Here is a 26,143-nt window from a genome sequence, read left to right as displayed (position 1 = left end):
CTTGGACTTTTGACTTTTGTCAATTGCACCTTCACTACCTTCCAGAATGCCTCCTTCTACTTTGGACTAAAATAGAGATAATGTAACATGTATCAGCTAAATAGCCAATTGTTTATTAGATAGTTTAACTGTCAGCACCAATCCTAATTCAATCAAAGAAGTCATATAACCTTATGGGCTTTGCCTTTGTGAGCCTGTGCTTTCCACTTACAGTTCCGAACACGCTTTCAATTTCAGTCCACTCCGTCCCCAGGACTGTAATCCCTAATACCCCAAAATAAATGCTTTGGCTGCTTTACAGCTTCTTCTTCTTGATTGACAATGGATATAATTGTTTTACAACAAAAAGTAATGTAGCTATGAAAACTTTGCTGCTTACTGTATACTCTCAGCACTCTAGGCAAGGACCAGTGTGTTTACCTATTTGTTTTCAATTTCCCCTACTGGGACTTACTGATAAAAGTCTATTTTCCTTCCTCCCAGTGCTTTATGTTTATTCACATTTTGCTATTTTATTGCATGTATGTCTTGCCTTCTTGAATTCTTTGTAGAATGAGACTGGATGCTGAAAAACATTAATAAAATACAGAAAGGAATAGTTTAGTGCCTACTCTCTACTGCCCTCTGCAGGTGTAAGGAGAGAATAAGGGAGTCACAACCTCTTACTACCTGCAGCAGTGTCCAAGAGATTCTCACCTAACAGAAGGTTTAAAGCAACTGGTGATTCTTGAAAGGATAACCATTACCAACCAGACTCCACCTATTCACAGGAAGGATTTACCAATTTGCTAAAGTCCCTTCGCCGTGGAAAGATATCTGGGAGCCACATATCCTATTTTCAAGGGAACTTGCTATCTCCCATACTTACATACAAATTGACACCTTAGTCCTCTCTTACTCTGGGTCATGACTAAAGGCCTTTACGTTAAAGTTCCTTACAGTCCAGTAAAACTTGAGTCTGGGAGTGAAGAAAAAAGAGACTCAATAGTTATAACGACATAAAGGCAAAAACAATGCAACTTGTCTGTGCTTTGCAGACAAATGTCAACAAACACAGGAACCCCTGCAATGCAGCAGAGATCATGAGAGTTTTTGCTTTTTGTTTCTGCAAAAAGTGTAAAGCAGCCTGCTTTAGATAACCAGCAAACAGGCAGCTTCCATTTTGTGTAGAAAAGACCATTGATTATGCATGGATTGTTTTCTTCAGTCATACTACTTTATATGGGTAGCAACACTGTCAGTGATGTCATCTTCTAAGACAACAGACCCGAATGTATAGGCATATTGTGCCAACTGAGCCCAAATCAATGACCTGAGTAATGCAATCATGGTAACACTATTATTCCTCATCTAAACCCTCCAAGCCCATAGAAAAATAATGCTAATCTGATGCATGTTCAAGAAATACGTTGTGTGGGAAAGATCAAGCCTTTGTTTAATTTTATTTACATTCTAATTTGTACTTAGAGGAAACCCCCCAAAATTATCATTATGTGCATAGGACTATGTTGTTTTCTTTTTAAAATATTTATTAACAATGACACACTTTCTTGGATAAGAATAGTTTTAGTGAGGATATTTTCCAAAAAATTGAACTCCAAACGTGCATTCACATAGCATACCAACATCTTTCCATAACTACTGGATCAGAATAATTTACAGCATTCCTGACAAAGGAGACATCGTTAGAATACGGGAAAATTTTAAAGACATGGCTTGTAGTTTCATCCCTGGTTGTTTTGTGATTCAATTGATTCACTCAATTTACCTACCTTTATAATGGGCATAACATAGACTTAAGCAGATTTAAAATTTCTCAGTGTCTGAAAACGTAAACTCTTTGAACTGAAAAATGTGTCTTTAAATGGTGCGTAGGGAAGAGAGCCAGTGAGTCTTCTCACACGTTTAAAGCATACACTGGGCGCTTTCTGCAAAGTTGGAGAGGCTCAGCGTAGGAGTCAGGTCTTTGTCTTTGAAGGCAGCACATCCGGGTCACCCTAGAGGCAGGCAGAGGCCCCGCCCCTCCAGGGGTGGCTCCACGGGCTATAAGGACGTCCCTCCGCCTTGATGCGCCACGTCCTCCCCGCGCGCTGGAGGAGGAGCTTGAGCGGCTCGGTGCCTGAACCTGTTGGACTGCCACGAGGGTTCGAACTATGGCTGACAGCGGCCGGATTCCTCAGGCCCGGGCACTTCTGCAGCAGTGCCTGCACGCCCGCCTGCAAATACGCCCAGCCGAGGGGGACACCGAGACTCAATGGGTGGAGGTAACGCCAGCCCCGCCACTTCCGTTACATTCCGGCGCGCAGGGGCGGTACTTCCCCCGTTTTCTTGGTGATCTGTCCCCGCTCTCTACGTTTCCTAGCGCGGGCGGTACGTGGCCCTGGCACGTGCTGTAGGCGGTGCCGATTTCCGCTCGGCCCGCCCATCTTTTCTCTCAGCCACCTGCCAGGCTCCGTCTGGCTCTTTGGTTCTGGAGCTTTCTGCCTTAGACCGTTCGGCCAGCGGAAGAGTGTGTCCCCTGCTCAGGACCGCGAGAATTTGAACTTCCTCTCACCTTCTGCCTCCCTGAGCTCGGTGCACTTGAGGCCTAATTGTATCAGATCTCTTGCTTCCAAAGAGCCAGGACCTTGGCATGCCCTTCGCATTGGTCGGGCTACTGTTGGCTAGTGCTGGTCTGGTTGGAGCTTGTAGATTAGATTATTTGCAGACTTTCAAGTCACTTGTGCTTCATTTTCCGTGGAATTCCATTTTATATTGCCTGCAGCTAGGCCTCAGCATAGAAATAAGATTTCCCATGAAACAATTCTTTTTTCAGGAGACTTAAAATTTTGACTTATTTCCAACTAGAAACAAACACTACTACTGCTAATGTAATGTGTTATTGAACACTGTTCCTCCAAAGAATTTAAACCATTTACACTGATAGGATTTCCTTTCACTTGAATATTTGCCTTTAAAAGATTTATAAGCAAATATATTCCTGTATTTCCCCTTTCCCCATTTCCTTCTCAAAAATTCATGTTTCTTATTTTTGTTACCCCCCCCCTTTTGACGTCTTGATTTCTCTTCCATGTTGTGGAATTTTGTTCTTTCCATGTTTTCATATTTGCCAGCCTATCCAAATTGCTTTTTTTTAATGGCTAACTCCTGGGACTATAAATCCCAAACTGTTAATCATTTAGCTTTCTTCCATCTATTTTATCTTTTTATATCTTCATGCCACATCTCCTTATGCAAAATCAGATATTTTATTGCAGCCTTCCAAACTACCAGTTGTGTTGATAAACTTTTAAAGCTATTATAAAGCTTTCCCTCCCACTCCCACACACAGCTAAATACTATGAAGAGCTGACAGGTAATTAGATAGTGAGAAAGTAAATTTTTTTCCTTTCTCGAGCATCCTCTTTTCCTATTCTATTAAAAGTTACAATTTAAAGAAAATATTGTTTTAATTGTCAAAAGATTTGAAGATTAGTGTTCTCACTTTTATTCATTTAGACCTTTGCTGTCACAGGCTAATGTTCTTCCTGAGACTGAACTTTGTAAAACTATGCTGAGAATTAACCTGTCATTTTCTACATATTTAAAATGTTTTATACCACAGGATGCCTGGGTGGCTCAGTTGGTTGCACCTCAGACTTTGGCTCAGGTTGCAATTTCAAGGTTCACAAGTTCAAGCCCCATGCCAGGCTCAGAGCCTGGAGCCTTCTTCAGATTCTGTGGCCTGGGTGGCTCAGTTGGTTGCACCTCAGACTTTGGCTCAGGTTGCAATTTCAAGGTTCACAAGTTCAAGCCCCATGCCAGGCTCAGAGCCTGGAGCCTTCTTCAGATTCTGTGTCCCCCTCTCTTTCTGCCCCTCCCCCTCTCACACTCAGTCTCTCTCTCTCTCAAAAATAAACAAACATTTAAAAAGTTTTATACCAAAAGAAACTACAAGAAAAGTGGTTTCTGACTTGAAATGGGGATTTTGTAGGTCACAACTTAAAATCTATTATTGGAATAAACTAAAAGAAAATACCTTAATGAGATAATGTGGTGTCTATTTCTGCATATAATTAGATACTTAATAGAACTGGTGTCTATTTTTGTATGTAATTAGATACTTAATTCTGACATCGGGAGTGTCCAAATATGAATATGCCTGAGATTTTGAGTAAATGTGCTTGAGATTTTGTCTGGTACTAAAATAATCCCCGTGGAGAGACCTCTGACAGTGATACAAGTATCATTCATCCTGTCTGCTCCTAATTGTGGGTGTGCTTTGGAGAACTTTGCTTGTTCCAGAAGCACATTTGCACTTAAAAATTGCTGATTTTCCAGGAAATCAGGTATGAGTGCAAGCTGCATTTATGTTTATATAGAAGGCTATTTAGATAACACAGAGCCTGTAAGATACAATTGAACTTAAATGCAAACAACAGATAAATTGAGTCCCTATCGTGTACAAAATAGTCTGTAAAATGCTTTGGGAATTAAAATGTAAAATAAATTGTGCTTTAGCCTTTAAACTTATTTTTACTTACTCATTTAATAAACATTCATTTAGTTCTTACTGTGAAGTAGGCACCGTTTTAAGCACCTTACAAATATTAATTAATTTAGTCTTTATAATAGTTCTTGGAGTCAGCAAGGTTAAACTACAAGATAAACAATTTGATGATTCAGCGGCAAAATCAGGATCATTTATCAATTCTATTTTCTGCAAACTACAAGAGCTAATAAAGAAATATCCAAGTATTTATATAAAATTAAATTTTTAATATTCCTGATAACAGTCAGGACTTAATATCATAAATGCAGTTTCCAGTGCTTAATCACTATGTTGATTTAAAGCATTAACAATAACAAAAAAATAGTTGGACAGTTTCTTGGTAGTTTAATGAAGTAGATTGAGATCCTTATTTTTATTAGCTGCAGGTAAATGGATTAGGAAGAATAAAGAGTGATGACGTCAAAAGATATCAGTCATGCTGTTTATAAATCAGCCATATCTAATGTGAATTCATTTGTTGAATAAATGGGGCCCTGCAAACTAAACATTTCTAAGTGTCCCAACCTTAAGGGAGAGGAGACTGGGTCGTAGTCATAATGACTTTGATTAGAAGTAAATGTTTGAGGGTACAACTTGTGGTCTTCACTGCTCTTGGATATATTTTTTAAACTTAATTTTTGAAACAAATGATGATTGAGGTGATTGAATATTGGAAAAGATTTTGTTTTATCACATTTAAGAAATCAAATCTGTTGTAAAAACTTATTTCTCTTTCTTTGGGTTTAATCTCTATATAGCACTTTTGAAATTTTATTCACTTACCTTTGTATCTCTGTGTAGAAGTTTTTTTTTTAATCTAAGTTTTCTCTCCTGATTTTTCATAGGTTCAGAGGGGATTAGTGATCTATGTGTGTTTTTTCAAGGGAGCTAATAAAGAACTTCTTCCCAAAATGGGTACGTATTTGATGTTTGTTTTTTAAGAGTGAAAATGAATAGTGATAGATGAGCCAGAAGGGGCAAAAAACACAACCTTAAATTGTACTGGTAAGTTATAAATGAGTTGACTCTATGGTTGTTGGCTTTTTTTTTGCCTTTATTATTAGGTTATTTTTGCCTTTTCCAAAGTTTAAAGTAAGAAAATGTGGTGGAATTTTTTAAAAACCTCAGCACCATTTCACATGGCTTATAGTTTGGTTTAGAAGAGTGTACATACATACACACACACACACACACACACACACACACACACACACACTACACTTGAGTTTCAGCCAGGGATACAAAAACTTGTTAAAAGCAGGGTGGCCACATAGGAAGAAGCAGATGCTTATTTCTTAACATAGTTTCCTTATCTCCCAGAGTCCCTGACAGGGGCATGTAGGTGACACTGTATGTGTAAGATGTGGTTCCCATCAAATCTGGACAGCTAGGACTTGCATCATTCTTATGGAAAAATTTAAATTAACCATTTATGTACTTTTTTTTTTTTATAAAAAATGTATTTAAATGTAAGGTTTTTCTGATCTTGAACAAAGCTCAGTGTCATCACAACCACACCTCCTCCAGGGACAGGAAAGCAAGGTCAGTGTACAGGTACCTCTGAACAGGTATTTACCTGCCTGCAGTTTTCCAGTGTCCTGGATAGCCCATAGCACTGGACATTCCTTGTGATAATTACATAGGTTCAGATACATCACATCAAATCTTAAGACAGTATTTGATAACATAATAACGTACCCAAAAAAGCCTGAACTAATGAAGCTATCCCTAAGGTTGGGGACAGGTTATATTCTCTTCATTAGGAAAGGACAGTACCCAGTTTGGATTAATAAGAAATATAAAGTATACAAATGGAAGTTGCAGCATGCAGAAATTAACCTGGAAGAGCTTCAAGTAGTGAAACTCAAGAGTAAATAGCCCAGTGAGGAACAACTTAGGAAAAAGGCTGAAAGTTCCTAGAGGTAATTTTATACTGAGACATCAAACATGTTTGACAACTTTGTCAGAGGGTGAAAACTAGACTTAAAGTGAGGATGGAAAGCCAATAACTGATAGTTTGAAATTTGAATCTGGAAGGTAATAGGGAGCTTTGCAGGGGTTAAAGAAAATGCAGGGTATCTGGCTTAGTCAGTCAGTGGAGCATGCAACTCTTGATCTCGGGGTGGTGAGTTCGAGGCTCATGTTGGATGTAGAGATTACCTTAAAAAAAAGAGAGAGAGAAAATGAATTGAGGGCTCCTGTTACAGAGTAATTTTCTAGGACCTATGGCATGGGTATTGGACATGCTGTCCATTTTCCTAAGTTAATATATTGCCTGGAATTAAATCTTTATTAACTATAAGGAGTATAGTAGAAATATGTAAAAACAGGAAGAGAATTTTTGTCATTGTAACTTAAGATTGACTCCTAAAGTTGTTTCATACTTTCTTAAGTGACTTTTAATCATAATAAGATGAAATGAACCAACCAAATCCAAGCACATTTTGGTTTTTTGTGTTTTTTTTTTAATGTTTATTTATTTTTGAGAGAGAGAGTGTGTGCACACAAGCAGGGGAGGGGTGGGGGTGGGCGGGGGCAGAGGATCTGAAACCGCTTCTGTGCTGACAGCAGCAAGCCTGATGCAGAGATCGAACCCACAAACTGTGAGATCACGACCTGAGCCAAAGTTGTATGCTTAACCAACTGAGCCACACAGGAAACCCACATTCTGTTTTATAGTCAGTAAATCCTGTGTGCTTCCATATACCTCTGAGTTCTCTCTGAATACATGCATAAGGTTGTAGTAAATTAAAAACACTGAGGGAGGTCCACCTTAACTCTTTTAGTGGACAGTCTAAAACAAAACTTCATATATCATGATTCTCAGTAAAGAACTGTGAATCTAAGAATCACATTCTGCTGGTGTGAGTGATGAGCAAAAAGAGTCCATCTATTATTGATAGCATTAGCCTGTACTTCCCTCTATTCCAGGAGGCAAAGTAAGCCAATGTGATGGGATTCTCTTAAACCCCACCTCATACTTATTACATGGATTCAGATCTTTCTAATCAAATCATGTACCCCTTGGGAATATAACCAGTTATATCCACAGATTCTGAAATAACGTGGCTAACATAGAGATGTGCAGAATCTTTCTCAATTCATCTTCAGTATAATTGAACTGAGATCCAGGGACCTGTCAAAGCTTAACTTCCCATATACATCGTTAGAGATACTTGATTGATAACCTGTCTTCAGATCTTAGAGTTTCCAACATGCCATTAATTCATTGTCTCATTTTAATTCTACATACTGACATTCATATTTGCATTATAATTACTTGTACATGCTGATATTTGTATACCAACAGCATTAATTGAATTCTTAGTTATCGCCAGTAGAGGGAGGTGTGTGGAAGTATAATAAATTGTACTTACCTCTCTGGCCTGTTATTCCAAAATTGTCTACTTAGTCTATCAGTAGCCTGAGGCCTGGATAACTGGGTAGAGATTTCCCTTGGAATGAAATGCTCTGAAGAGTTAGTTTCCTTAGAAGCAATCAATAACGACCACTGTCCATAGAGCAAAGTCCTATTCATAATAGAGAAAATTAGATGTATTTTAAAATAGCTGTTAGTTGAAAATTGATAGTGCTTCTTGCATTGCTTAGGAATTCATTTGGGTATTCATCTTGGCAGGATTCTACCAGGTTAATTCCCTAATTTGTAGAGTGGGGCAACCATTCTGAATCCTTACTGATACTTACTACAAACCCTCCAAGACTTAAAACCATGGATACCCTATTAGAAAGCATACCTTTTCAAGCCTAATTACTGGGCAGGACTGTGAGATTTATATAGTTTCTTTTACCGTTCATCGTTTCTTTTACCGTTTATCATCTGAGAAAGATTCTTTTTTTTTTTAAATGTTTATTTTTTGAGAGAGAGCAAGTAAGAGAGGGGCAGAGAGAGAGGGAGTCAGAGAATCCCAAGCAGGCTTCTCCAAGGTCAACACAGAGCCTTATGTGGGACTCGAACTCACAAACCATGAGATCATGACCTGAGCTGAAATGAAGAGTCAGACGCTTAACCAACAGAACCACTCAGGCACCCCAGGAATATTCTTTATAAGCAGAAGTTATTTATACCTTTTATAGAGTCAAGAAGACCCTTAGGCTATTTCTATTAGGTATTTCTTTTATTTATTGTTTTGAGAATGGCTAATGTTGAGATGAAAAGGTTTTCTAAGATTAGATTTTTAGCTACTTATAGATATTTATGGCATTTGTTTGGCGGTTCTTACTCACTATAAGAAGAATATAGTTTCATAATGCCATAAAAATAATACCATGTTTTCTTGTGTATGTATGAACTTAATGCCAATACACCTTTTGATTTACTTTTTCAATTGTGATAGTGAATTCCTGATGATTCTTGCCTTCACCTTTATGGGTGGTTACATGGGTTACATTTGTCAAATGATTAGACATGATAATAGTGCCTTGGAGGTTATGAAACTGCAAAATTATCTGGTTTATGATGAGAATAAACTGGAACCTTTGTCTCAGCTTAGAACTCTAGGCAATTAAGTTACACTAAGATTTCTATTTAATATTATTTGTTGTAAAACAGAATTTTATGTGAGGAGGATTTATCGTGACCTTTTCCAATGAGATTTACTTACGGAATATAAAGGAACAAAAAGGTAAAATCTGCTCATGTATCCCCCTGGGGCAACAATATTTAAGGTTTCAGTATACAGTTAATTTTTAGTCTTTTCTGCCTGAATTTATCATTTAGATCTTGACTGCCCAGTTGGATTTAGAACATCATGCCATTTTTTGCCTGAAATTTGCCTTGTTTTTCATGCTTAGATCATTTAGCTTAGGGAAGCAGTTTTTTAAATCTGGATAGAGACTTTGGGTAAAAAAGCATGAGCTGACAAACTGGGTTTTAAACATGAGATGTGCTGACTGGATGATTGTTGGTTTTCTTCATGTTTGTTTCTCACTTCAAGATGTTTTCCCTTTCTTCCCCACCCAGTTAATACTCTGTTAAATGTGAAATTAAGTGAAACAGAAAATGGCAAGCACGTGTCTATATTGGATCTACCTGGCAATGTTCTTATCATCCCTCAAGCCACTCTTGGAGGGAGAGTAAAAGGAAGAAACATGCAGTATCACTCTAACTCTGGAAAAGAAGAAGGGTTAGAACTTTATTCCCAATTTGTGACTCTGTGTGAGAAAGAATTAGCTGCTAACAGCAAGTGTGCTGAAGCTGGGGTTGTGGTGGAACATGGTACTTACGGGAACAGGCAGGTGTTAAAGCTGGATACCAATGGACCATACACACACCTAATTGAATTTTGAAAAATTAAAAGTCAGTTTCTCTAGTTGTTTTCTAGTATAAAATGATTTTGACTATATTTAGATTTTCTTCCTCTTCTTGAATACACAATCTGCAGCATTTTTAGACAAGAAAATCCTGGTTCCCACTCATAACTATGCAGCCTGATAATGGAACGACCTTGCCAAGTCACAAACTCGATCTCAGTCACCTTTCATTCTGCTTTCCCCTACACTTCCACTTGAAAACTTGAAAAATGCTTTCTATTCATTTCATAGTCATTGTGGAAATGTTCTTAGAGAGCTGTATTTAAAAGCATTTTGTAGTGAAGAATATTGTGTAATCTAGTAAGATATATTTCTTGTACCTTTAAATGTATGTAGTGTGTAATAAAAATAATTATTTTTATTAAAATTAGGTGAAATCCCACACAAACTAATTACAATTTTGTCAGTTAGGTTTTACTATTTCAGTTTTCCATATTTTGAATGGAACAATATGCCACTGACTATTCCTTTTAATAATATCTATGAAAGTGTAATATAGAAATGTTATTGTACATTTTATTACTTTCTAAGGACATCTAAGTGCTTTAAATCATTTTAAGACTCTTTAGTTGATAGAAGAAAGTGTGAGGTTTAAAAATTGTTTTTATTTAATATACGTATGGGTTAACACTTCAGTTTCTCAGTTTTTTACCAAAATGATGTATGTCTTATTTTCTCTCTTTGGTTTTTAAAAGTTACTGCTTTGTGAAATTAACGTTCATAAGAAGTCCTTTCTTATTTAATTATATTGCTGTAAAAGGAAGAAGAAGAAAAAGGGAAGCTTTCTACTGGAATTATTTGGAAACAAGTCAACTTGTTCCTTTCCATATTACTTACCTGACGATTTGGACCCACTGTCATTTTTTCTGTTAGTGAATGTTTGTGCCCATCACCCCCCATTCATATGTTGAAGTCCCCCAACATGATGGGTTTTGAAGATGGGGCTTTGGGAAGTAATTAGGGTTAATAGAGAAAATAAATTTCTGTTATTCAAGCCACTCAGTCTATGGTATTTTGTTAGGACATGAGCTGACAAAGACAGTGATAAAAGATAGACAGGTAATAAGGTAGATTTCTCAGTCAAGAGAGGAAGATATATAAGAAACTCAAAGAATAAATGGATCAGTAAAATATAATATTCAGGTTTTTCAAATGCCTCTGACTTGATTTAAAAAGGTATTTTAAAGAGCAAACACCAAATAATATTTCTAATTACCAAAAGATGAAATTAACTTGAATAAACATCTTACGTAGCTTCTGAAGATCCCTTTATGTCATAATTCCTTTAGGTCTACCTTCCTAAGATACTTAAAGTTTTTGTTATCACAAAAAAACCTATTTCTCTATATCCTTCCTGTACTATTCTATTTTGGAACCTAAGAATCAATAATTGGCTTGGTAATGAGCTCATTGTCCTTAACTTTTGCTTTATTGATTCATGATACACTTATTGAAATGTAATAAACTATTCATAAACTTTCGAACTCCAATTTTCTCAGAGTTTCTCCAAGGAGGTATATATGTCTTTTGAAAAATTATGTGTTACCTATTTTAAATCATTTTGATTTTGTGTGTAGGTGAAATGCTGACTCATAGTTCTAGATTGCTGTTTTATAGTTCAGGCAGTTTTGATTTTTTTTTTTTTTTAATTTGCTTGAGGTACTTGTGGAGAAGAGCAAATTCAACTACATGAAGGATTATTAACCAAAAAGTGATGGCCAACTTTCATTTCCAAGGAGGCTAGAACCAGAGACTAAAGGCAGAAGAAAATAGTGGATTTAAAAATAACTACACCTTGGCTTTCTGTAGCTCTTCTAGCCCAGGGTGTTCAAAGAACCTTCAATAGGTACCTCCTTTTATCTTCCCAGTATATAACGACGATAGTGCTATAGAAAATAAGACAGTGCTTAAATAATTTACCCAAGATCACACAATAAGGGGGAATAATTTCCATCTTCCTAACTTCCTGTAGTGAGAATTATTTAAAAACTGAAATTGATAAAGGATTAGCATCTTCCACTGTGGATCATTTGAGAAAGAACAGCCAGTAAATTGGTTTACTTACTAAATTTGATGGTGGTAGGTTTGCACCTAATTTATATGCCTTCTGCCTGTTTTTTGAAGATTCTAGAATGTCTCAGAATGTCATTTCTAAGTGTTATTTTGTGTGCCCATTTAGAAATGTCATGGGTTCAGTTATAGAAAATACTGTATATAAGACACAGATGATCAATGAATGTGGTTTTAATATCTTAAATATACAAAGTAAAATCAAGCACACTTACTCAAGTAAAAAAAAGACATGCCATTTATGAACCATATCTGTATTGGTGATGATTTATTGACTCCATAACGAAAGAGCTGAATTTAACAAGTATAAGGATCAAATACAGTAGAGTCCTATGCCACTTGTTTTGGAGAATAAGAATTCACATTGGTGTTTTAAGACAACAGTGACCTCTTGGCACAAAAACAGACACTCCAATCAATGAAACAGAATAGAGAACCCAGAAATGGACCCACAAACATATGGCCAACTAATCTTTGACAAAGCAGGAAAGAATATCCAATGGAATAAAGACAGTGTCTTCAGCAAATGATGCTGGGAAAACTGGACAGCGACATACAGAAAAATGAACCTGGACCACTTTCTTACTCCATACACAAAAATAAATGGATGAAAATGGATGAAAAACCTAAATGTAAGACGAAACCATCAAAATACTTGAGAAAGCAGGCAAAAATCTCTTTGACTTTGGCTGCAGCAACTTTTTTTTTTAATGTTTATTTATTTTTGAGAGACAGAGTACAAGTGGGGGAGAGCAGAGAGATAGGGAGGGAGAGAGAGACAGAATCCAAAGCAGGCTCCAGGCTCTGAGCTGTCAGCACAGAGCCCGATGTGCGGCTTGAACTCACGAACAGTGAGATTGTGACCTGAGCCGAAGTCGGATTGTTAACCGACTGAGCCAACCAGGTGCCCCTGGCCGCTGCAACTTCTTACTCAACATGTCTCCAGAGGCAAGGGAAGCAAAAGTAAAAATGAACTATTGGGATCTTATCAAAGTAAAAACCTTCTGCACAGGGAAGGCAACAATCAGCAAAACTAAAAGGCAACCAACAGAAAGGGAGAAGATACTTGTTAACAATGTATCAGATAAAGGGTTAGTATCTAAGATTTATAGAGAACGTACCAAACTCAACACCCAAAAAACAAATAATCCCGTAAAGAAATGGGCAAAAGACATGAATAGATACTTCTCCAAAGAAGACATCCAGATGGTCAACAGGCACATGAAAAAATACTCAACATCACTCATCATCTGGGAAAAACAAATCAAAACCACAATGAGATACCACCTTACACCTGTCAGAATGGCTAACATTAACAACTCAGGCAACAACAGATGTTGGTGAGGATGCTTTTTTTGCACTGCTGGTGGGAATGCAAACTGATGCAGCTACTTTGGAAAACAGTATGGAGGTTCCTCAAAAAATTAAAAATAGAACTACCCTATAACCCAACAATTGCACTACTAGGTATTTATCCAAGGGATACAGGTATGCTGTTTCGAAGGGGCTCATGCACCCGAATGTTTATAGCAACCCTGTCGACGATAGCCAAAGTGTAGAAAGAGTCCAAATGTCCATTGATGGATGAATGGATAAAGAAGGTGTGGTATATATATCCAGTGGAGTATTATTTGGCAATCAAAAAGAATGAAATCTTGCCATTTGCAACTACGTGGATGGAACTGGAGGGCATTATGTTAAGCGAAATTAGTCAATCAGAGAGAGACAAATATCCTATGACTTCACTCATATGAGGACTTTAAGTTACAAAACAGATGAACCTAAGGGAAGGGAAGCAAAAATAATATAACAACAGGGAAGGGGACAAAACAGAAGAGACTCTTAAATATAGAGAACAAACAGAGGGTTGCTGGAGGGATTGTGGGAGGGGGGATGGGCTAAATGGGTAAGGGGCATTAAGGAATCTAATCCTGAAATCATGGTGGCACCATATGCTAACTAACTTGGATGTAAATTAAAAAATAAACTATTAAAAAAAAAAGAACAGAGAAGAATAGTAATGAACCAGAAACATTTCCTGCCTTCAAAAGGATATGTGCCCACAAATAGGTAAAGGAAAAAAAAAAAAAAAAAAGACAACAGTGACCTGGGGCGCCTGGTGGCTCAGTTGGTTAAGCATCTGACTTCACTCGGCTCAGGCAGGTCATGCTCTCATGGTTCTCAAGTTTGAGCCCTGCATCAGGCTCTCTGCTGTCAGCAGAGTCTACTTCAGATGCTCCACCCCTCTCTCTCTGCCCCTTTCTGCTCACCCCCTGCTTGTGCATGCGCCAACACACAATCTCTCTCAAAAATAAACAAACATTAAAAAAAAAAAATGACCTGTCCTCTTTTTACTATGTATGGTTAACATTACAGAAAGCTTGACTTGTTATACTTAAATGTATTTATTGGTAAGTTTACATTCCCCAACTTACTGAAATTTAAAAAAACAACTAGAAATGTCTTACATATTAATTTATTGAAATACTAGTTTCTGAAAGGAAAGATCCACGAGAAAAGTAACCTTTTCATCCAGAAGCCACACCTTGGTGACAACTTTAAATGTTTGATAGCCTCCTAGTTATTCTCCCTTCTTCCTATTTCTCCTATTTCTAATCCTTGTTTGCAGACCATCTCCCAAGTTGATGATCCTAGAGCATTCTTTTCTCCATGATATTCCACAGTTCCGAAACTTTTTTTTAAATAAAATTTATTTAATGTTTATTTTTGAGAGAGAGAGACACAGTGTGAGCAGGGAAGGGTCAGAGAGAGAGGGAGACACAGAATCTGAAGCAGGCTCCAGGCTCTGAGCTGTCAGCACAGATCCTGACATGGGGCTTGAACTCACGAACTGTGAGATCATGACCTGTGTTGAGTCAACACTTAACCAACTGAGACACCCAGGCACCCCATAAACTTTTTAATTGTTTATTTTAACCCCAGGATAGTTAACATACAGTGTTATATTACCATTCAGAAACTTTTATAACCTTTTATGTACAGATCAAAGTCTAAACTTCTGGAGCGGGAATGTTCTCCATACTTGAAAGGGGTGAATGAAATCAGGCAAGGAGAACTGTAGAGAGGACCAATGTCGGAATCTTGGGGAAACATAAAGAGCAAACAAATGAGAGGCTAGAGGACACTATAGAGGTCAGAAATGCAGAGAGAACCCCAAAGACGTTAATAGAAGATAATTTTCAAGATGTAAACAGTGACAAAGTCAGTACTACATACTAAGAAAGTGGATAATGGAAAGACTGAGGAAAGACCTCTAGGCCTAGCAGTTAGGTGTTTTCAAGCTTCTGGGAAATTGAAGTAAATCTTACAAGAGTTAGTAGAAATAGAAAAATATTCTTAAACTTTTTCCTTGGGCAGAGTATCTCAAACTGTACCAGTGTTCCAGGAATCACCTGGAGCCTATGATTTTAACAAAATGCAGTTTTCTAGGACCATGCCAAACATCCTGAATTAGAGGAGTTAGAATCTATCTACTCACCAGTATCCCCCAGGGGATTCTTGTGTACCCTGGTATCCCAGAACCACCGTTGCTCAGAGTGAAGCCCAGACTTCCAAGGCTGCTTTCACAGATTTGTACTCTGGCTCCCTTTCTCCCACAACTCCTGACAGAAATTTTCCAGTTAACTCTGTATTTTTCTTAGATCATGCCCGTACCTAAGTTGCTCTCTGCTCTCCTAAATCTGTCATCATTCAATATTTAGTTGAAGGCAATCTCTTCTGACCCCAGAGTAATTTGCCCTGCCTCTACCTTCCTCAGCATTTGTGGTTGTCTCGTTCTTGACATTCTGATGTGTCTTAAGAGACTGAGTACTTTGGCCTTAAATTTTTTATATGTTTTCATGTGTTTTAACGTCAAGAGTATAAATAACATTGGGCAGAGACAATATAATAGTGAGCATACATAATATAGTATAATTTTTTTAATCTCCCACAGTATTTCCACAGCACTGTCTATGTTGTCCATGCTCATAAGTCTCAGTAAATATTATATAAATTAACATGAAGATATGTCAGTGGCCAGAATACCCTTGATTTTGGATCAGTAATACCAGTACGTCAGACATAGATTTCTTTGCTACTGAGGAATAAAAAGAGGTTGGAATGTACAGGAAGTGAGTTTAATATAGCTACACCTTGCTTCAATACAATAGATAACACCATTAGAAAAGGTAGAGACAAACTGAAACAGATTGAGATTCAATACAATTGTGAGAATTGCTGTTTCTATTTTATTACTTTATTACATCAGAGCGGTCACTTTATGTTTTCTTAAGGTTCTCTATAGATAGTGTAACTATTTACATAATAGCCCTGTATCTAAAAAACGTGTGCAAAAATCAAGCCTGTCTAAAAACACAGAAGGGGAAACTATTTCATTTAGGAAAACCTGTGTTTGAGTCCTTCGTAAAACAAATTTCTTGTGAAGCAAAAAAATATCTTTACTTATAAATATGAATTTCGAAGCATCAAGCTGTATTAAAACCCTTCTATATTACAAAATAAAGCAGTTCTGTGGGATGCATCACAAATAGCCAACTTTGTGATAAGTATGACCCTAATTCTTTTTACTGGACTTTTCCATAGGAATGAATTCTTTTGCACTGGGTTAGCCGCATTTTTTCTCTTAAGCAGCTTAATAAAGTTTGACCTATTACATCAGCTTTTCTTCCAAATGTGAGAAGAATTTATGTAGAGAATTCACCACACCCTATGTAACAGTGTCTGAGAACCATTAGCTATAAACAGTGGGGTTGGCAAAGAAATTGTGGACTTTTTTTAAGGGGAGGGGGAATTAGAGTTTTTTAGGGAACATCTGACCATGCTAGCAAAAATGCCATCCTTGGCTCCAACTTAGATTATTTACTTAGCTTTGTTCTCCCATAGATAAACTAAAGTACACTTTCTTTTTCTTTTTCTTTTTTAAATTTGTTTATTTTGAGAGAGACGGAGAGCACAAGATGGGGAGAGGCAGAGAGAGAGGGAGAATCCCAAGCATGTTACACACCCGAACCGTCAGTGCACAGAGCGTGACTTCGGGGCTCAAACTCAAGGAACCATGAGATCGCAACCTGAGCCGAAATCAAGAGTCAGATGCTTTACTGACTGAGCCATCCAGGCTCCCCAGGTACATTTTCTACTCAAGGCATTCTTTTAATTCACTTTGCAGCCAAGGTAAGTATCCTTATGAGTGGATATGATTATCTTCAAAGTTTAGTTTGCTCAGTGCCTGGATTAATTTATTTCCTCATTACATTCAAGTGTTCCTCATGGCTTTGATTTCTTTTCATAGTGTGCATACTTGCCTTTTTGAAGCCAGCCATTGAAAAGTTTCTGTTAACATTTGCTTAATTAATATTGCATCATGGATAGTTGCTCTCCACTTAAAGGTTGTAGTCTTTAGAATCTGTGGGCCAGTAGTAGAGCTGAGAGCTGTGTGAAATATAAATTGTTTAAGATATGACCCTTAATCCCAAGGAATTTACCACATAGTAAGGGACATGACAAACACAGATATACTCAGATATAAACACATGATACACACAGATATGTGATCAGTGATATCTGGACGATGCTATTTATGAACTGTGGAATGCCAGCAGATAGAGGAGAAACTTCTGGCTGGAGTGGTGAATCTCTGTTGTTAAAAAAGGCATGGCAACTTGAGCTATCCCTTGAAGAATGGGTAGAATTTCTATAGGCACAAGGGGTGGAGGAGTGAGCATTTCAAACTCTGTCCAGACTAAAAGATAATAAACTTCCACTGGAGGCTTTTAAAGAGGAGTGACATAATTAAAACAATTTTTAATTTTTTTAACGTTTATATATTTATTCTGGGAGAGAGAGCACCTGAGCAGAGGAGAGACAGAGACAGAGAGAGAGAGAGAATCCCAAGAAGGCTCTGCACTGACAGTGCATAGCCCAATGCGGGACTCAAGCTCACAACCCCATGAGATCATGACCTGAGTTGAGATCAAGAGTCAGACACTCTACCGACTGGGCCACCCAGGTGCCCCCATAATTAAAACAATTTTAAGGAAGATAAACTTGGCAGTGGTACATAAGGATTTCAAAGAGAAGAAAATTTGGTGCCAGAAAGACTTTTTTTTTTTTTTTTTTTTAGTAAGGAGACAGGAGATTAGGGCTCACTTATAACATGATAGTGGCTGTAAATGTGGAAATAAACATAACTGGAGATATTGAAAGGTGTTTGAAAACAAACACATTTCAAGGCAGCTGACTAGTCGTGGCAGGGCTAAAGAGAGGAATCAAAAATTACTCTAAAATCTCATGTGTGAGTTACGAGAGAATATAAATTCGGATTTTGATATGTTGAGTTTGGGACACCTGAAGTTTATCCAAGTGGAAATGCCAAACAGATTTCTTTCTTAGGGCAGAGAGAGTACAGATTTGGAAGTCTTACTTATGAAAGTGATAGTTGAAGCCCCAGAAATAGACAAAATTTAATCATCCAATATTCACTGAGTGCCTACTCTGGTAAGTATAAGAAGTACATTAAAACAGAAAAGGGTAATTTCAATCCTTATGGAGATTATAACAACTGATGTGTTAAGATAGTTCACTGGAACACAGAGGAACTGGAGGTGCTAAAAGAGAGAGATAAAAACAGTACTGTGGAAGTTTGGAGATGGAAGAGATTTCATCTAGTTAGGGGAGCACTAACATTTCAGTGTAATTTTTCAAGATTAAGAGACATGAGAGTGAGGATGTAGAGAATAACCAAGAACCTGAGTTTCAACCAGAATTAGGGCAACAGATGGAAAAGGAAAAATTGACAAAGGAAAGAAAGATCAGACTGTTATAGGTAGGTGTACAAAGTGGGAAAAATAAGTGGAAACACCAGTATCCTGGAAGTTAAGGTTTCAAGAATTGGGGAAGTGGGTACAAACATATGGAAAGTTTAAAGTATTATATAATTAACACCCATATGCCCACCACCTAGATTCTGCAGTTAGCATCTTGCTATGTTAGCTTTAATACCTGTCTATCCATACATCCATTTTTTTTTTGCCAAGGGTTTATTTCTTTTCTTTCCTCACTTTTTGCCTCTACTTGTTAGCTTCTCCCCTCAGAAGCCCAGGTTGAGTGTGAGCCTGCTATATGCCTAAATTCACTATATTTACTTTATGGCAAAACCTCTTCTGTCTTTATTTTTATTTATTTATTTATTTATTTTAATTTTTTTTTCAACGTTTATTTATTTATTTTGGGACAGAGAGAGACAGAGCATAAACGGGGGAGGGGCAGAGAGAGAGGGAGACACAGAATCGGAAACAGGCTCCAGGCTCTGAGCCATCAGCCCAGAGCCTGACGTGGGGCTCGAACTCACGGACCGTGAGATCATGACCTGGCTGAAGTTGGACGCTTAACCGACTGCGCCACCCAGGTGCCCCTCTTCTGTCTTTAAAGAAAGATCCCAAATGATGGTTCATGGGAGAAATTATATTCCCACCCTTCAAGTTAGTTTAGCTAGATATCCCTGGAAGTCCTCCTGAGAATAGAGTAGCTATTTCTAAATGACTCCAGGATTTGTCTAGCTTTCTAGCAGTTTATCAAAAAAATGGTTTGAAGAAGACCTTAATTAGAATTGCTAGGAAAACTTGTTAAAAATGCAAATTCCTGCATCTCACCTTGGAACTACTGAACGAGGATTTCTAATATGAGGCCTGGGAATCTGCATTTTAACAGTCACTTTGACCCACCTGTGACTCTTATACAGACTAGCACCTGAGAATTTTTTAGTGGTAATATCTCCAAACCAAGAGCCAAGAGGCTTTTCCGTTGCAGTCTCAGCTTTCCCACGGACTGTATGTGTTACACTACCCTAGGGTAACTCAATCCCTCTAGGACTTATCATGAAAGGGAAGGAATTGTTCTTGATCTAAGATTCTTGATCTCTTGATCCTAAGATTCTGTTCAGCACTACCATTTTGTGGAACTCTTAAAACTGAACTTGTAAATTAGAAGCTGTTGGTGAAACTTTAATCAGATGAACCGGGAAAAAAAAAATGTTCAGATTTATATTCATTTGAGCCATCGTTGTTTCCTTTAATTCAAAGTATGTGAGTTACTCACCAAAATAACTAAATTCTTCTTGCATCTCATGAGTTTTCATTTGGTTTTTAAAAGCTGAGCCATTTAATGAACTTCAAGCGTTTCGGGAAACATAGCTCCATGTTTCCTTGGTGATTCCAGTGTTCATAGTCTGCCAGGTCCACTCTCAAATGTTGCCACTCTGCATTCCTTTTACATTGTTGATAGTAACCTTCTTCCCCTTCCATGAAGAAAGTGACTTACTTTCTCAGGGTCCTGAATTGGCTGAAGTTAATGCAAGTTTTAAAGCTGTATTTAGTAGAGAAAGAGAAAATGTCTGATTGTCTTAAGCAACAATTAAATTTTGTGCCCTCAATCACCCTCGTGTTGGGTAGGATTTTTTTTTTCCATTATACATCTGGACCGAATTTTAGTTTCAAGATGATTTCAGAATATTAATTTAAATGTTACTCAGTGTTCCTGCTATCATCTCATAAATAATAATGGTGAGTGTCCATACCCTCCAACAACGTTTTAAAAAACTTAAAAAAAAAATCTTTTTCTTTTCAGTGGTATTACAAATTTGCTCTTTGCTAAACTTTTCCAAAAATCTTATTAGCAGATTCTTATTTACTGAGATCATGTAACCAGAATAAAGTCCACCCAGTATATAGCCCACATTACATTTACCCTAATATATGTGTAGGAATTGAGTAATGGCATATTAATTCCCATATTTTCTCCTCTTTTTTTCTTGATATCTTTATTTAGAAATAAGAAATTATGCAAGTATTTTAATACTAAGCCACTATTCTCAGTTTGATTAATATTTGAGATTTAATTAACCAGATACTACTTAGTATGTGAAAAGCAGTGGTAGACATAAGCATACCGATACGTGTATTGCAAGATACCTAACCATTAAGTTATCCTGAATTACATAGTAATCAGTAGAAAGAATATTGGACTTTAGTTCTCCTAGGAGTTCTTCATTAGATACGCTCAGAATTCAAAAGGCATAGTCTTTTAAATGTTTATTTATTTTTGAGAGAGAGAGAGAGAGAGAGCAAACAGGGGAGGGGCAGAGAGAGAGGGAGACAGGAGACAGAATCTCAAGCAGGCTCCACGCTGTCAGCACAGAGTGCAATGTGGGGCTTGAACTTGGCAAGATCATGACCTGAGCCAAAATCGAGTCAGATGCTTAACCAACTGAGCCACCCAGGCGCCCCAAAAGGCATAGTCTTTTAAATAAGAATTTAGTTAGACTTGCTACATACACAGTTTTGGGTAACAAATATGAAATTTGAGTATACTTAAACCATTGAACTATAAACTTAAAAAAAATTCACTGAAATGGAGGACATTGTCTAAGAGTGTGTACAAAAGATGTCAAGAGGGCACCTGGGTGGCTCAGTCTGTTAAGCATCTGACTTCAGCTTAGGTCATGATCTCATGGTTTGTGAATTCGAGTCCCGCTTTGGGTGAGCCCTGCTTCCTCTCTCTCTCTCTCTCTCACTCTCTCTCTCTCGCTCGCTCTCTCTAGCCCTCGTGGGATTCTCTGTCTCCCTCTTTCTCCACCCTGGCTCACTTGTGCCCTCTCTCTCTCTAAAAAAAAAAAAAAAAGAAAGAAAGAAAGAAAAAGAAAAAAAAATATGTCAAGAAATAGTAGTAAGCTGTATATTTAAGTAACAGGCAGATTAAGATGCCACCAAGAGGCTAACAAAGGGTGTGAAGAAAGGAAGCAGAAAAATTAAGAGTATAATATCATGGAATCCATGAGAAGGAAGAAGTTCTATTCAAGTAGGTTGTAGTAAACAATATCCAATCCACAAGTGAGGACAAATAGGAAAGAACTTTTAAAAAGCTGTTGGAATTGACAATTAGGAGGTTAGTGAACATTACTGAATACAGATTCCTTGGAATTATGTAAGCCAAATATCTGGAGGATTGAATAGGAATTTGGAAAATAAAAGTATAGACAACTCTTTCAAGGAAGTTACGGATAAAAGAAATCAGAACTATAGTTTGGTATGAAGACAGTATTAAGGGATTTTTTTAAGATGCAGAAAATCTGAGCGTGTGTTTTGAGGAAGTAGGAAGAGAAATTGAAGGAAAAAAGGGAGGCTTATGGAGCAAAATCCCATATCAAAAGCATAGGTAGAAAGATGTTTTTGGAAAACTTCATATATCCTCTGAGGTAAGAGGAAAAATCTGTGGAGTGGAGGAGTTCTAATCATGCCCTCTACTTTTGCTATAAAATATAAAGCTGATTATCTGGGAGAGAGGAAGATGGTGTGGGGTAGTGGCTGAAGAACCACAGTGAGTGTTTGACATAGCCACTTTAGGAATTGGGTAAGTGAGCCAACTAGTTGAGCCTAGAAATCATAAATAATGCAGCAAATTAGAAAGCAGAGTTATATAGCTCTTGTAGCAGTCCAAGAGCAGATTGGAAAAAGCAGATGGTTGGGTTGACCCTCATTTAGGGATTGGCAGGAGAGATACAGTGTATTATGGTCATGGAGAGGAAGGAATTGGGAGTGCAAGTAGGAAAATAGTTGAAACAACTGACCTCATAAACCAAAGAGCACACGGAAAAGATTAAATAATAATAATAAAATCAGCAAGGAGTTAACAGATTAGATGAGGGAAGAGGTCGAGAAGACTAGAAGGGAAAGAAATTAGCAGGGAAAGTTCAAAGAGAGTTAGGGAGATGTGGAAGGATTAGAGACTGGTCACAGCATGAGACCTTTGAGGAAGAGCCATTATGAGTCAAAAAGATCTGGGATGAGACCATGGGAATGTGTAGTTGCAGTGGAGGTGTCAAGGAATTTAAAAGGTAGTGTATTGGATGACTACCTCGTCTGGACAATAAAGGTAACCAGAATGTTAAAACTCAGAACAGAGAGAAATGCCCTTAACCCTGTGCTCAAATCTCTAATCACTGTGAGAGTGTAATGTGAAGGTCAGCAAAAGACAGAGTTGAGTATGGGGAAAGAGTAATGTTTCAAAAGAATGTGAACTTCACAGGAGGAGCATAGGAGAACTAGTCTGAACACCCTGATACAGCCAGGGAAATGTCAGCTTCATTTTCTGGTCTTGAAATAGGAATCACTTTCACTTAAAAGGAGCTGTGTGGTCCAGAGGAAGTTGGGTTTCCATTATGGCAAAGAAATCATAGCATTGTTAGGGACAGGTTAACAGTACAGAAAAGTTTATTAGCAATTAGGATGGTACTTTAAAAGATAAAGTGGGACCAATAGGGGCATAAGCAAGCTAAGTTGTATGGGAAAGAGAGCAGATAAAAGAAAAGTGGCTAGAGGGACTCACATAATGAAGGGACAGGGCATTGGGAAGTACACAAGAGTTGCAGAGAGGTGAGAGAAGAAATGAATGGAATTATAGTGCCAATTTTTCACTGAATATTTTGTCAGAGATAAAGCAAAAGAAATGGAGAGAGGGAAGGGATGTTAATACAACAAAAACACTAATTATGCCTCAATATTGTCCAGGAGAGATGAAGCAAAATGGAGATGATCTAGAAGCACTATTTACTATTAGTGTAGCATCTCCTTTAAAGTTTTAGATTTCATGGCACAAAAACAGACACATAGACCAATGGAATAGAATAGAAACCCCAGAACTAGACCCACAAACGTATGGCCAACTCATCTTTGACAAAGCAGGAAAGAACATCCAATGGAAAAAAGACAGCCTCTTCAACAAATGGTGCTGGGAGAACTGGACAGCAACATGCAGAAGGTTGAAACTAGACCACTTTCTCACACCATTCACAAAAATAAACTCAAAATGGATAAAGGACCTAAATGTGAGACAGGAAACCATCAAAACCTTAGAGGAGAAAGCAGGAAAAGACCTCTCTGACCTCAGCCGTAGCAATCTCTTACTCGACACATCCCCAAAGGCAAGGGAATTAAAAGCAAAAGTGAATTACTGGGACCTTATGAAGATAAAAAGCTTCTGCACAGCAAACAACCAACAAAACTAAAAGGCAACCAACGGAATGGGAAAAGATATTCGCAAATGACATATCGGACAAAGGGCTAGTATCCAAAATCTATAAAGAGCTCACCAAACTCCACACCCGAAAAACAAATAACCCAGGGAAGAAATGGGCAGAAAACATGAATAGACACTTCTCTAAAGAAGACATCCGGATGGCCAACAGGCACATGAAAAGATGTTCAGCGTCGCTCCTTATCAGGGAAATACAAATCAAAACCACGCTCAGGTATCACCTCACGCCAGTCAGAGTGGCCAAAATGAGCAAATCAGGAGACTATAGATGCTGGAGAGGATGTGGAGAAACGGGAACCCTCTTGCACTGTTGGTGGGAATGCAAAGTGGTGCAGCCGCTCTGGAAAGCAGTGTGGAGGTTCCTCAGAAAATTAAAAATAGACCTACTCTATGACCCAGCAATAACACTGCTAGGAATTTATCCAAGGGATACAGGAGTACTGATGCATAGGGCCACTTGTACCCCAATGTTCATAGCAGCACTCTCAACAATAGCCAAATTATGGAAAGAGCCTAAATGTCCATCAACTGATGAATGGATAAAGAAAATGTGGTTTATATACACAATGGAATACTACGTGGCAATGAGAAAAAATGAAATATGGCCTTTTGTAGCAACGTGGATGGAACTGGAGAGTGTGATGCTAAGTGAAATAAGCCATACAGAGAAAGACAGATACCATATGGTTTCACTCTTATGTGGATCCTGAGAAACTGAACAGGAACCCATGGGGGAGGGGAAGGAAAAAAAAAAAAAGAGGTTAGAGTGGGAGAGAGCCAAAGCATAAGGGACTGTTAAAAACTGAGAACAAACTGAGGGTTGATGGGGAGTGGGAGGGAGGAGAGGGTGGGTGATGGGTATTGAGGAGGGCACCTTTTGGGATGAGCACTGGGTGTTGTATGGAAACCAATTTGTCAATAAATTTCATATATTAAAAAATAAATAAATAAATAAATAAAGTTTTAGATTTCAGGGACACCTGGGTGGCTCAGTTGGTTAAGCTTTGGGCTTTGGCTCAGGTCATGATCTCAGGTCATGAGTTCGAGCCCTGGTTGGGCTCTGTTCTGACAGCCCAGAGCCTGGAACCTGCTCCAAATTCTGTGTCTCCTTCTCTCTCTGCCCCTCCCCACTTGTGATCTGCCTCTCTCTCTCTCTCTCAAAAATGAACATTAAAAAAATAATAATAAAATAAAAATATTTTTTAAAAAAGTTTTAGATTTCAAGTTTAAACATTTTGTTTTGGGGAAAAAAACATTTAGGCATCTTCTCCAACCCCAACTTTTTCCAAGTATTTATTTATCTTTCAGGATTGGAAATACATTGAATGCCTGATCTGCAATGAGCATAATTCAATTCCAGTTCACCCCATTATCCTAGCCTGATTATTTGTTTGTTTGTTTATGTATGTATCTATTACTGATATGTAATTCACATGCTATAAAACTCACCACTTTAAAGTATCTATTCAATGGGTTTTAGAATATTCACAATATTGTTCAATATTGCATATTCCAATAGTTGTATATCACCACTATCTAATTCCAGAATATTTTAATTTTTTTAAAAAGTTTATTTAAGTAATCTCTACATCCAACATGGGGTTCAAACCCACAACCTTAGATCAAGAGTCGCATGCTCTTCCGACTGAGCCAGCCAGGTGGCCCCCAGAATATCTTCATTTTAAAAAGATGTTTTGTACTCATTAAATTCACTCCCCATTTCCACTCACCCACAAACCCTTGGCAAACACCAACTGCTTTTAGTCTCTATGGATTTGCCTATTCTTGAAATTTCTTATAAATGGAATCATAATATTTCACCTATTATGTCTGGTGTCTTTCACTAAGCATAATGTTTTCAAGGTTCATCCGTGTTGCAGCATGTATCAGAACTTCATTCCTTTCTATGACTAAATAATGTTCAATTGTATGGGTATACCACATTTTTGTTTATCCATTTACCCAATGGATAGCCATTTGCTTTGTTCCACTTCTTAGCTATTATGAGTAATGCTGCTATAAACACTGAAGTACAAGTTTTTGTGTGGGCATATATTTTCAATCATCTTGATTATATACCTAGGTGTGGAATTGCTGAATCAT

General features: G+C 37.7%; 1 protein-coding gene across 1 annotated transcript; it reads left to right on the top strand.

Moving 5' to 3' along the window:
* The first annotated feature begins 2,037 nt into the window (after positions 1–2,037).
* On the top strand, positions 2,038–11,352 carry DTD2 (D-aminoacyl-tRNA deacylase 2). Its single transcript, XM_043554345.1, has 3 exons — positions 2,038–2,264; positions 5,377–5,446; positions 9,513–11,352. The coding sequence occupies exons 1-3, from the start codon at positions 2,154–2,156 to the stop codon at positions 9,836–9,838; spliced, it is 507 nt and encodes a 168-aa protein (XP_043410280.1). The 5' UTR covers positions 2,038–2,153; the 3' UTR covers positions 9,839–11,352.
* The last annotated feature ends 14,791 nt before the right edge of the window (positions 11,353–26,143 follow it).

This window comes from Prionailurus bengalensis, chromosome B3, assembly GCF_016509475.1.
Source record: "Prionailurus bengalensis isolate Pbe53 chromosome B3, Fcat_Pben_1.1_paternal_pri, whole genome shotgun sequence".
Taxonomy (NCBI): domain Eukaryota; kingdom Metazoa; phylum Chordata; class Mammalia; order Carnivora; family Felidae; genus Prionailurus; species Prionailurus bengalensis.
The sequence above is the reverse complement of the archived record's forward strand: the minus strand, read 5'-3'. Positions and strand labels throughout refer to the sequence as shown.

Coding starts and splice junctions, on each gene's coding strand:
- DTD2 (XM_043554345.1), top strand. CDS start 2,154: ATGGCTGACAGCGGCCGGATTCCTCAGGCCCGGGCACTTCTGCAGCAG. Junction 2,265..5,376: donor CCGAGACTCAATGGGTGGAG/GTAACGCCAGCC, acceptor GATTTTTCATAG/GTTCAGAGGGGATTAGTGAT. Junction 5,447..9,512: donor AGAACTTCTTCCCAAAATGG/GTACGTATTTGA, acceptor TTCCCCACCCAG/TTAATACTCTGTTAAATGTG.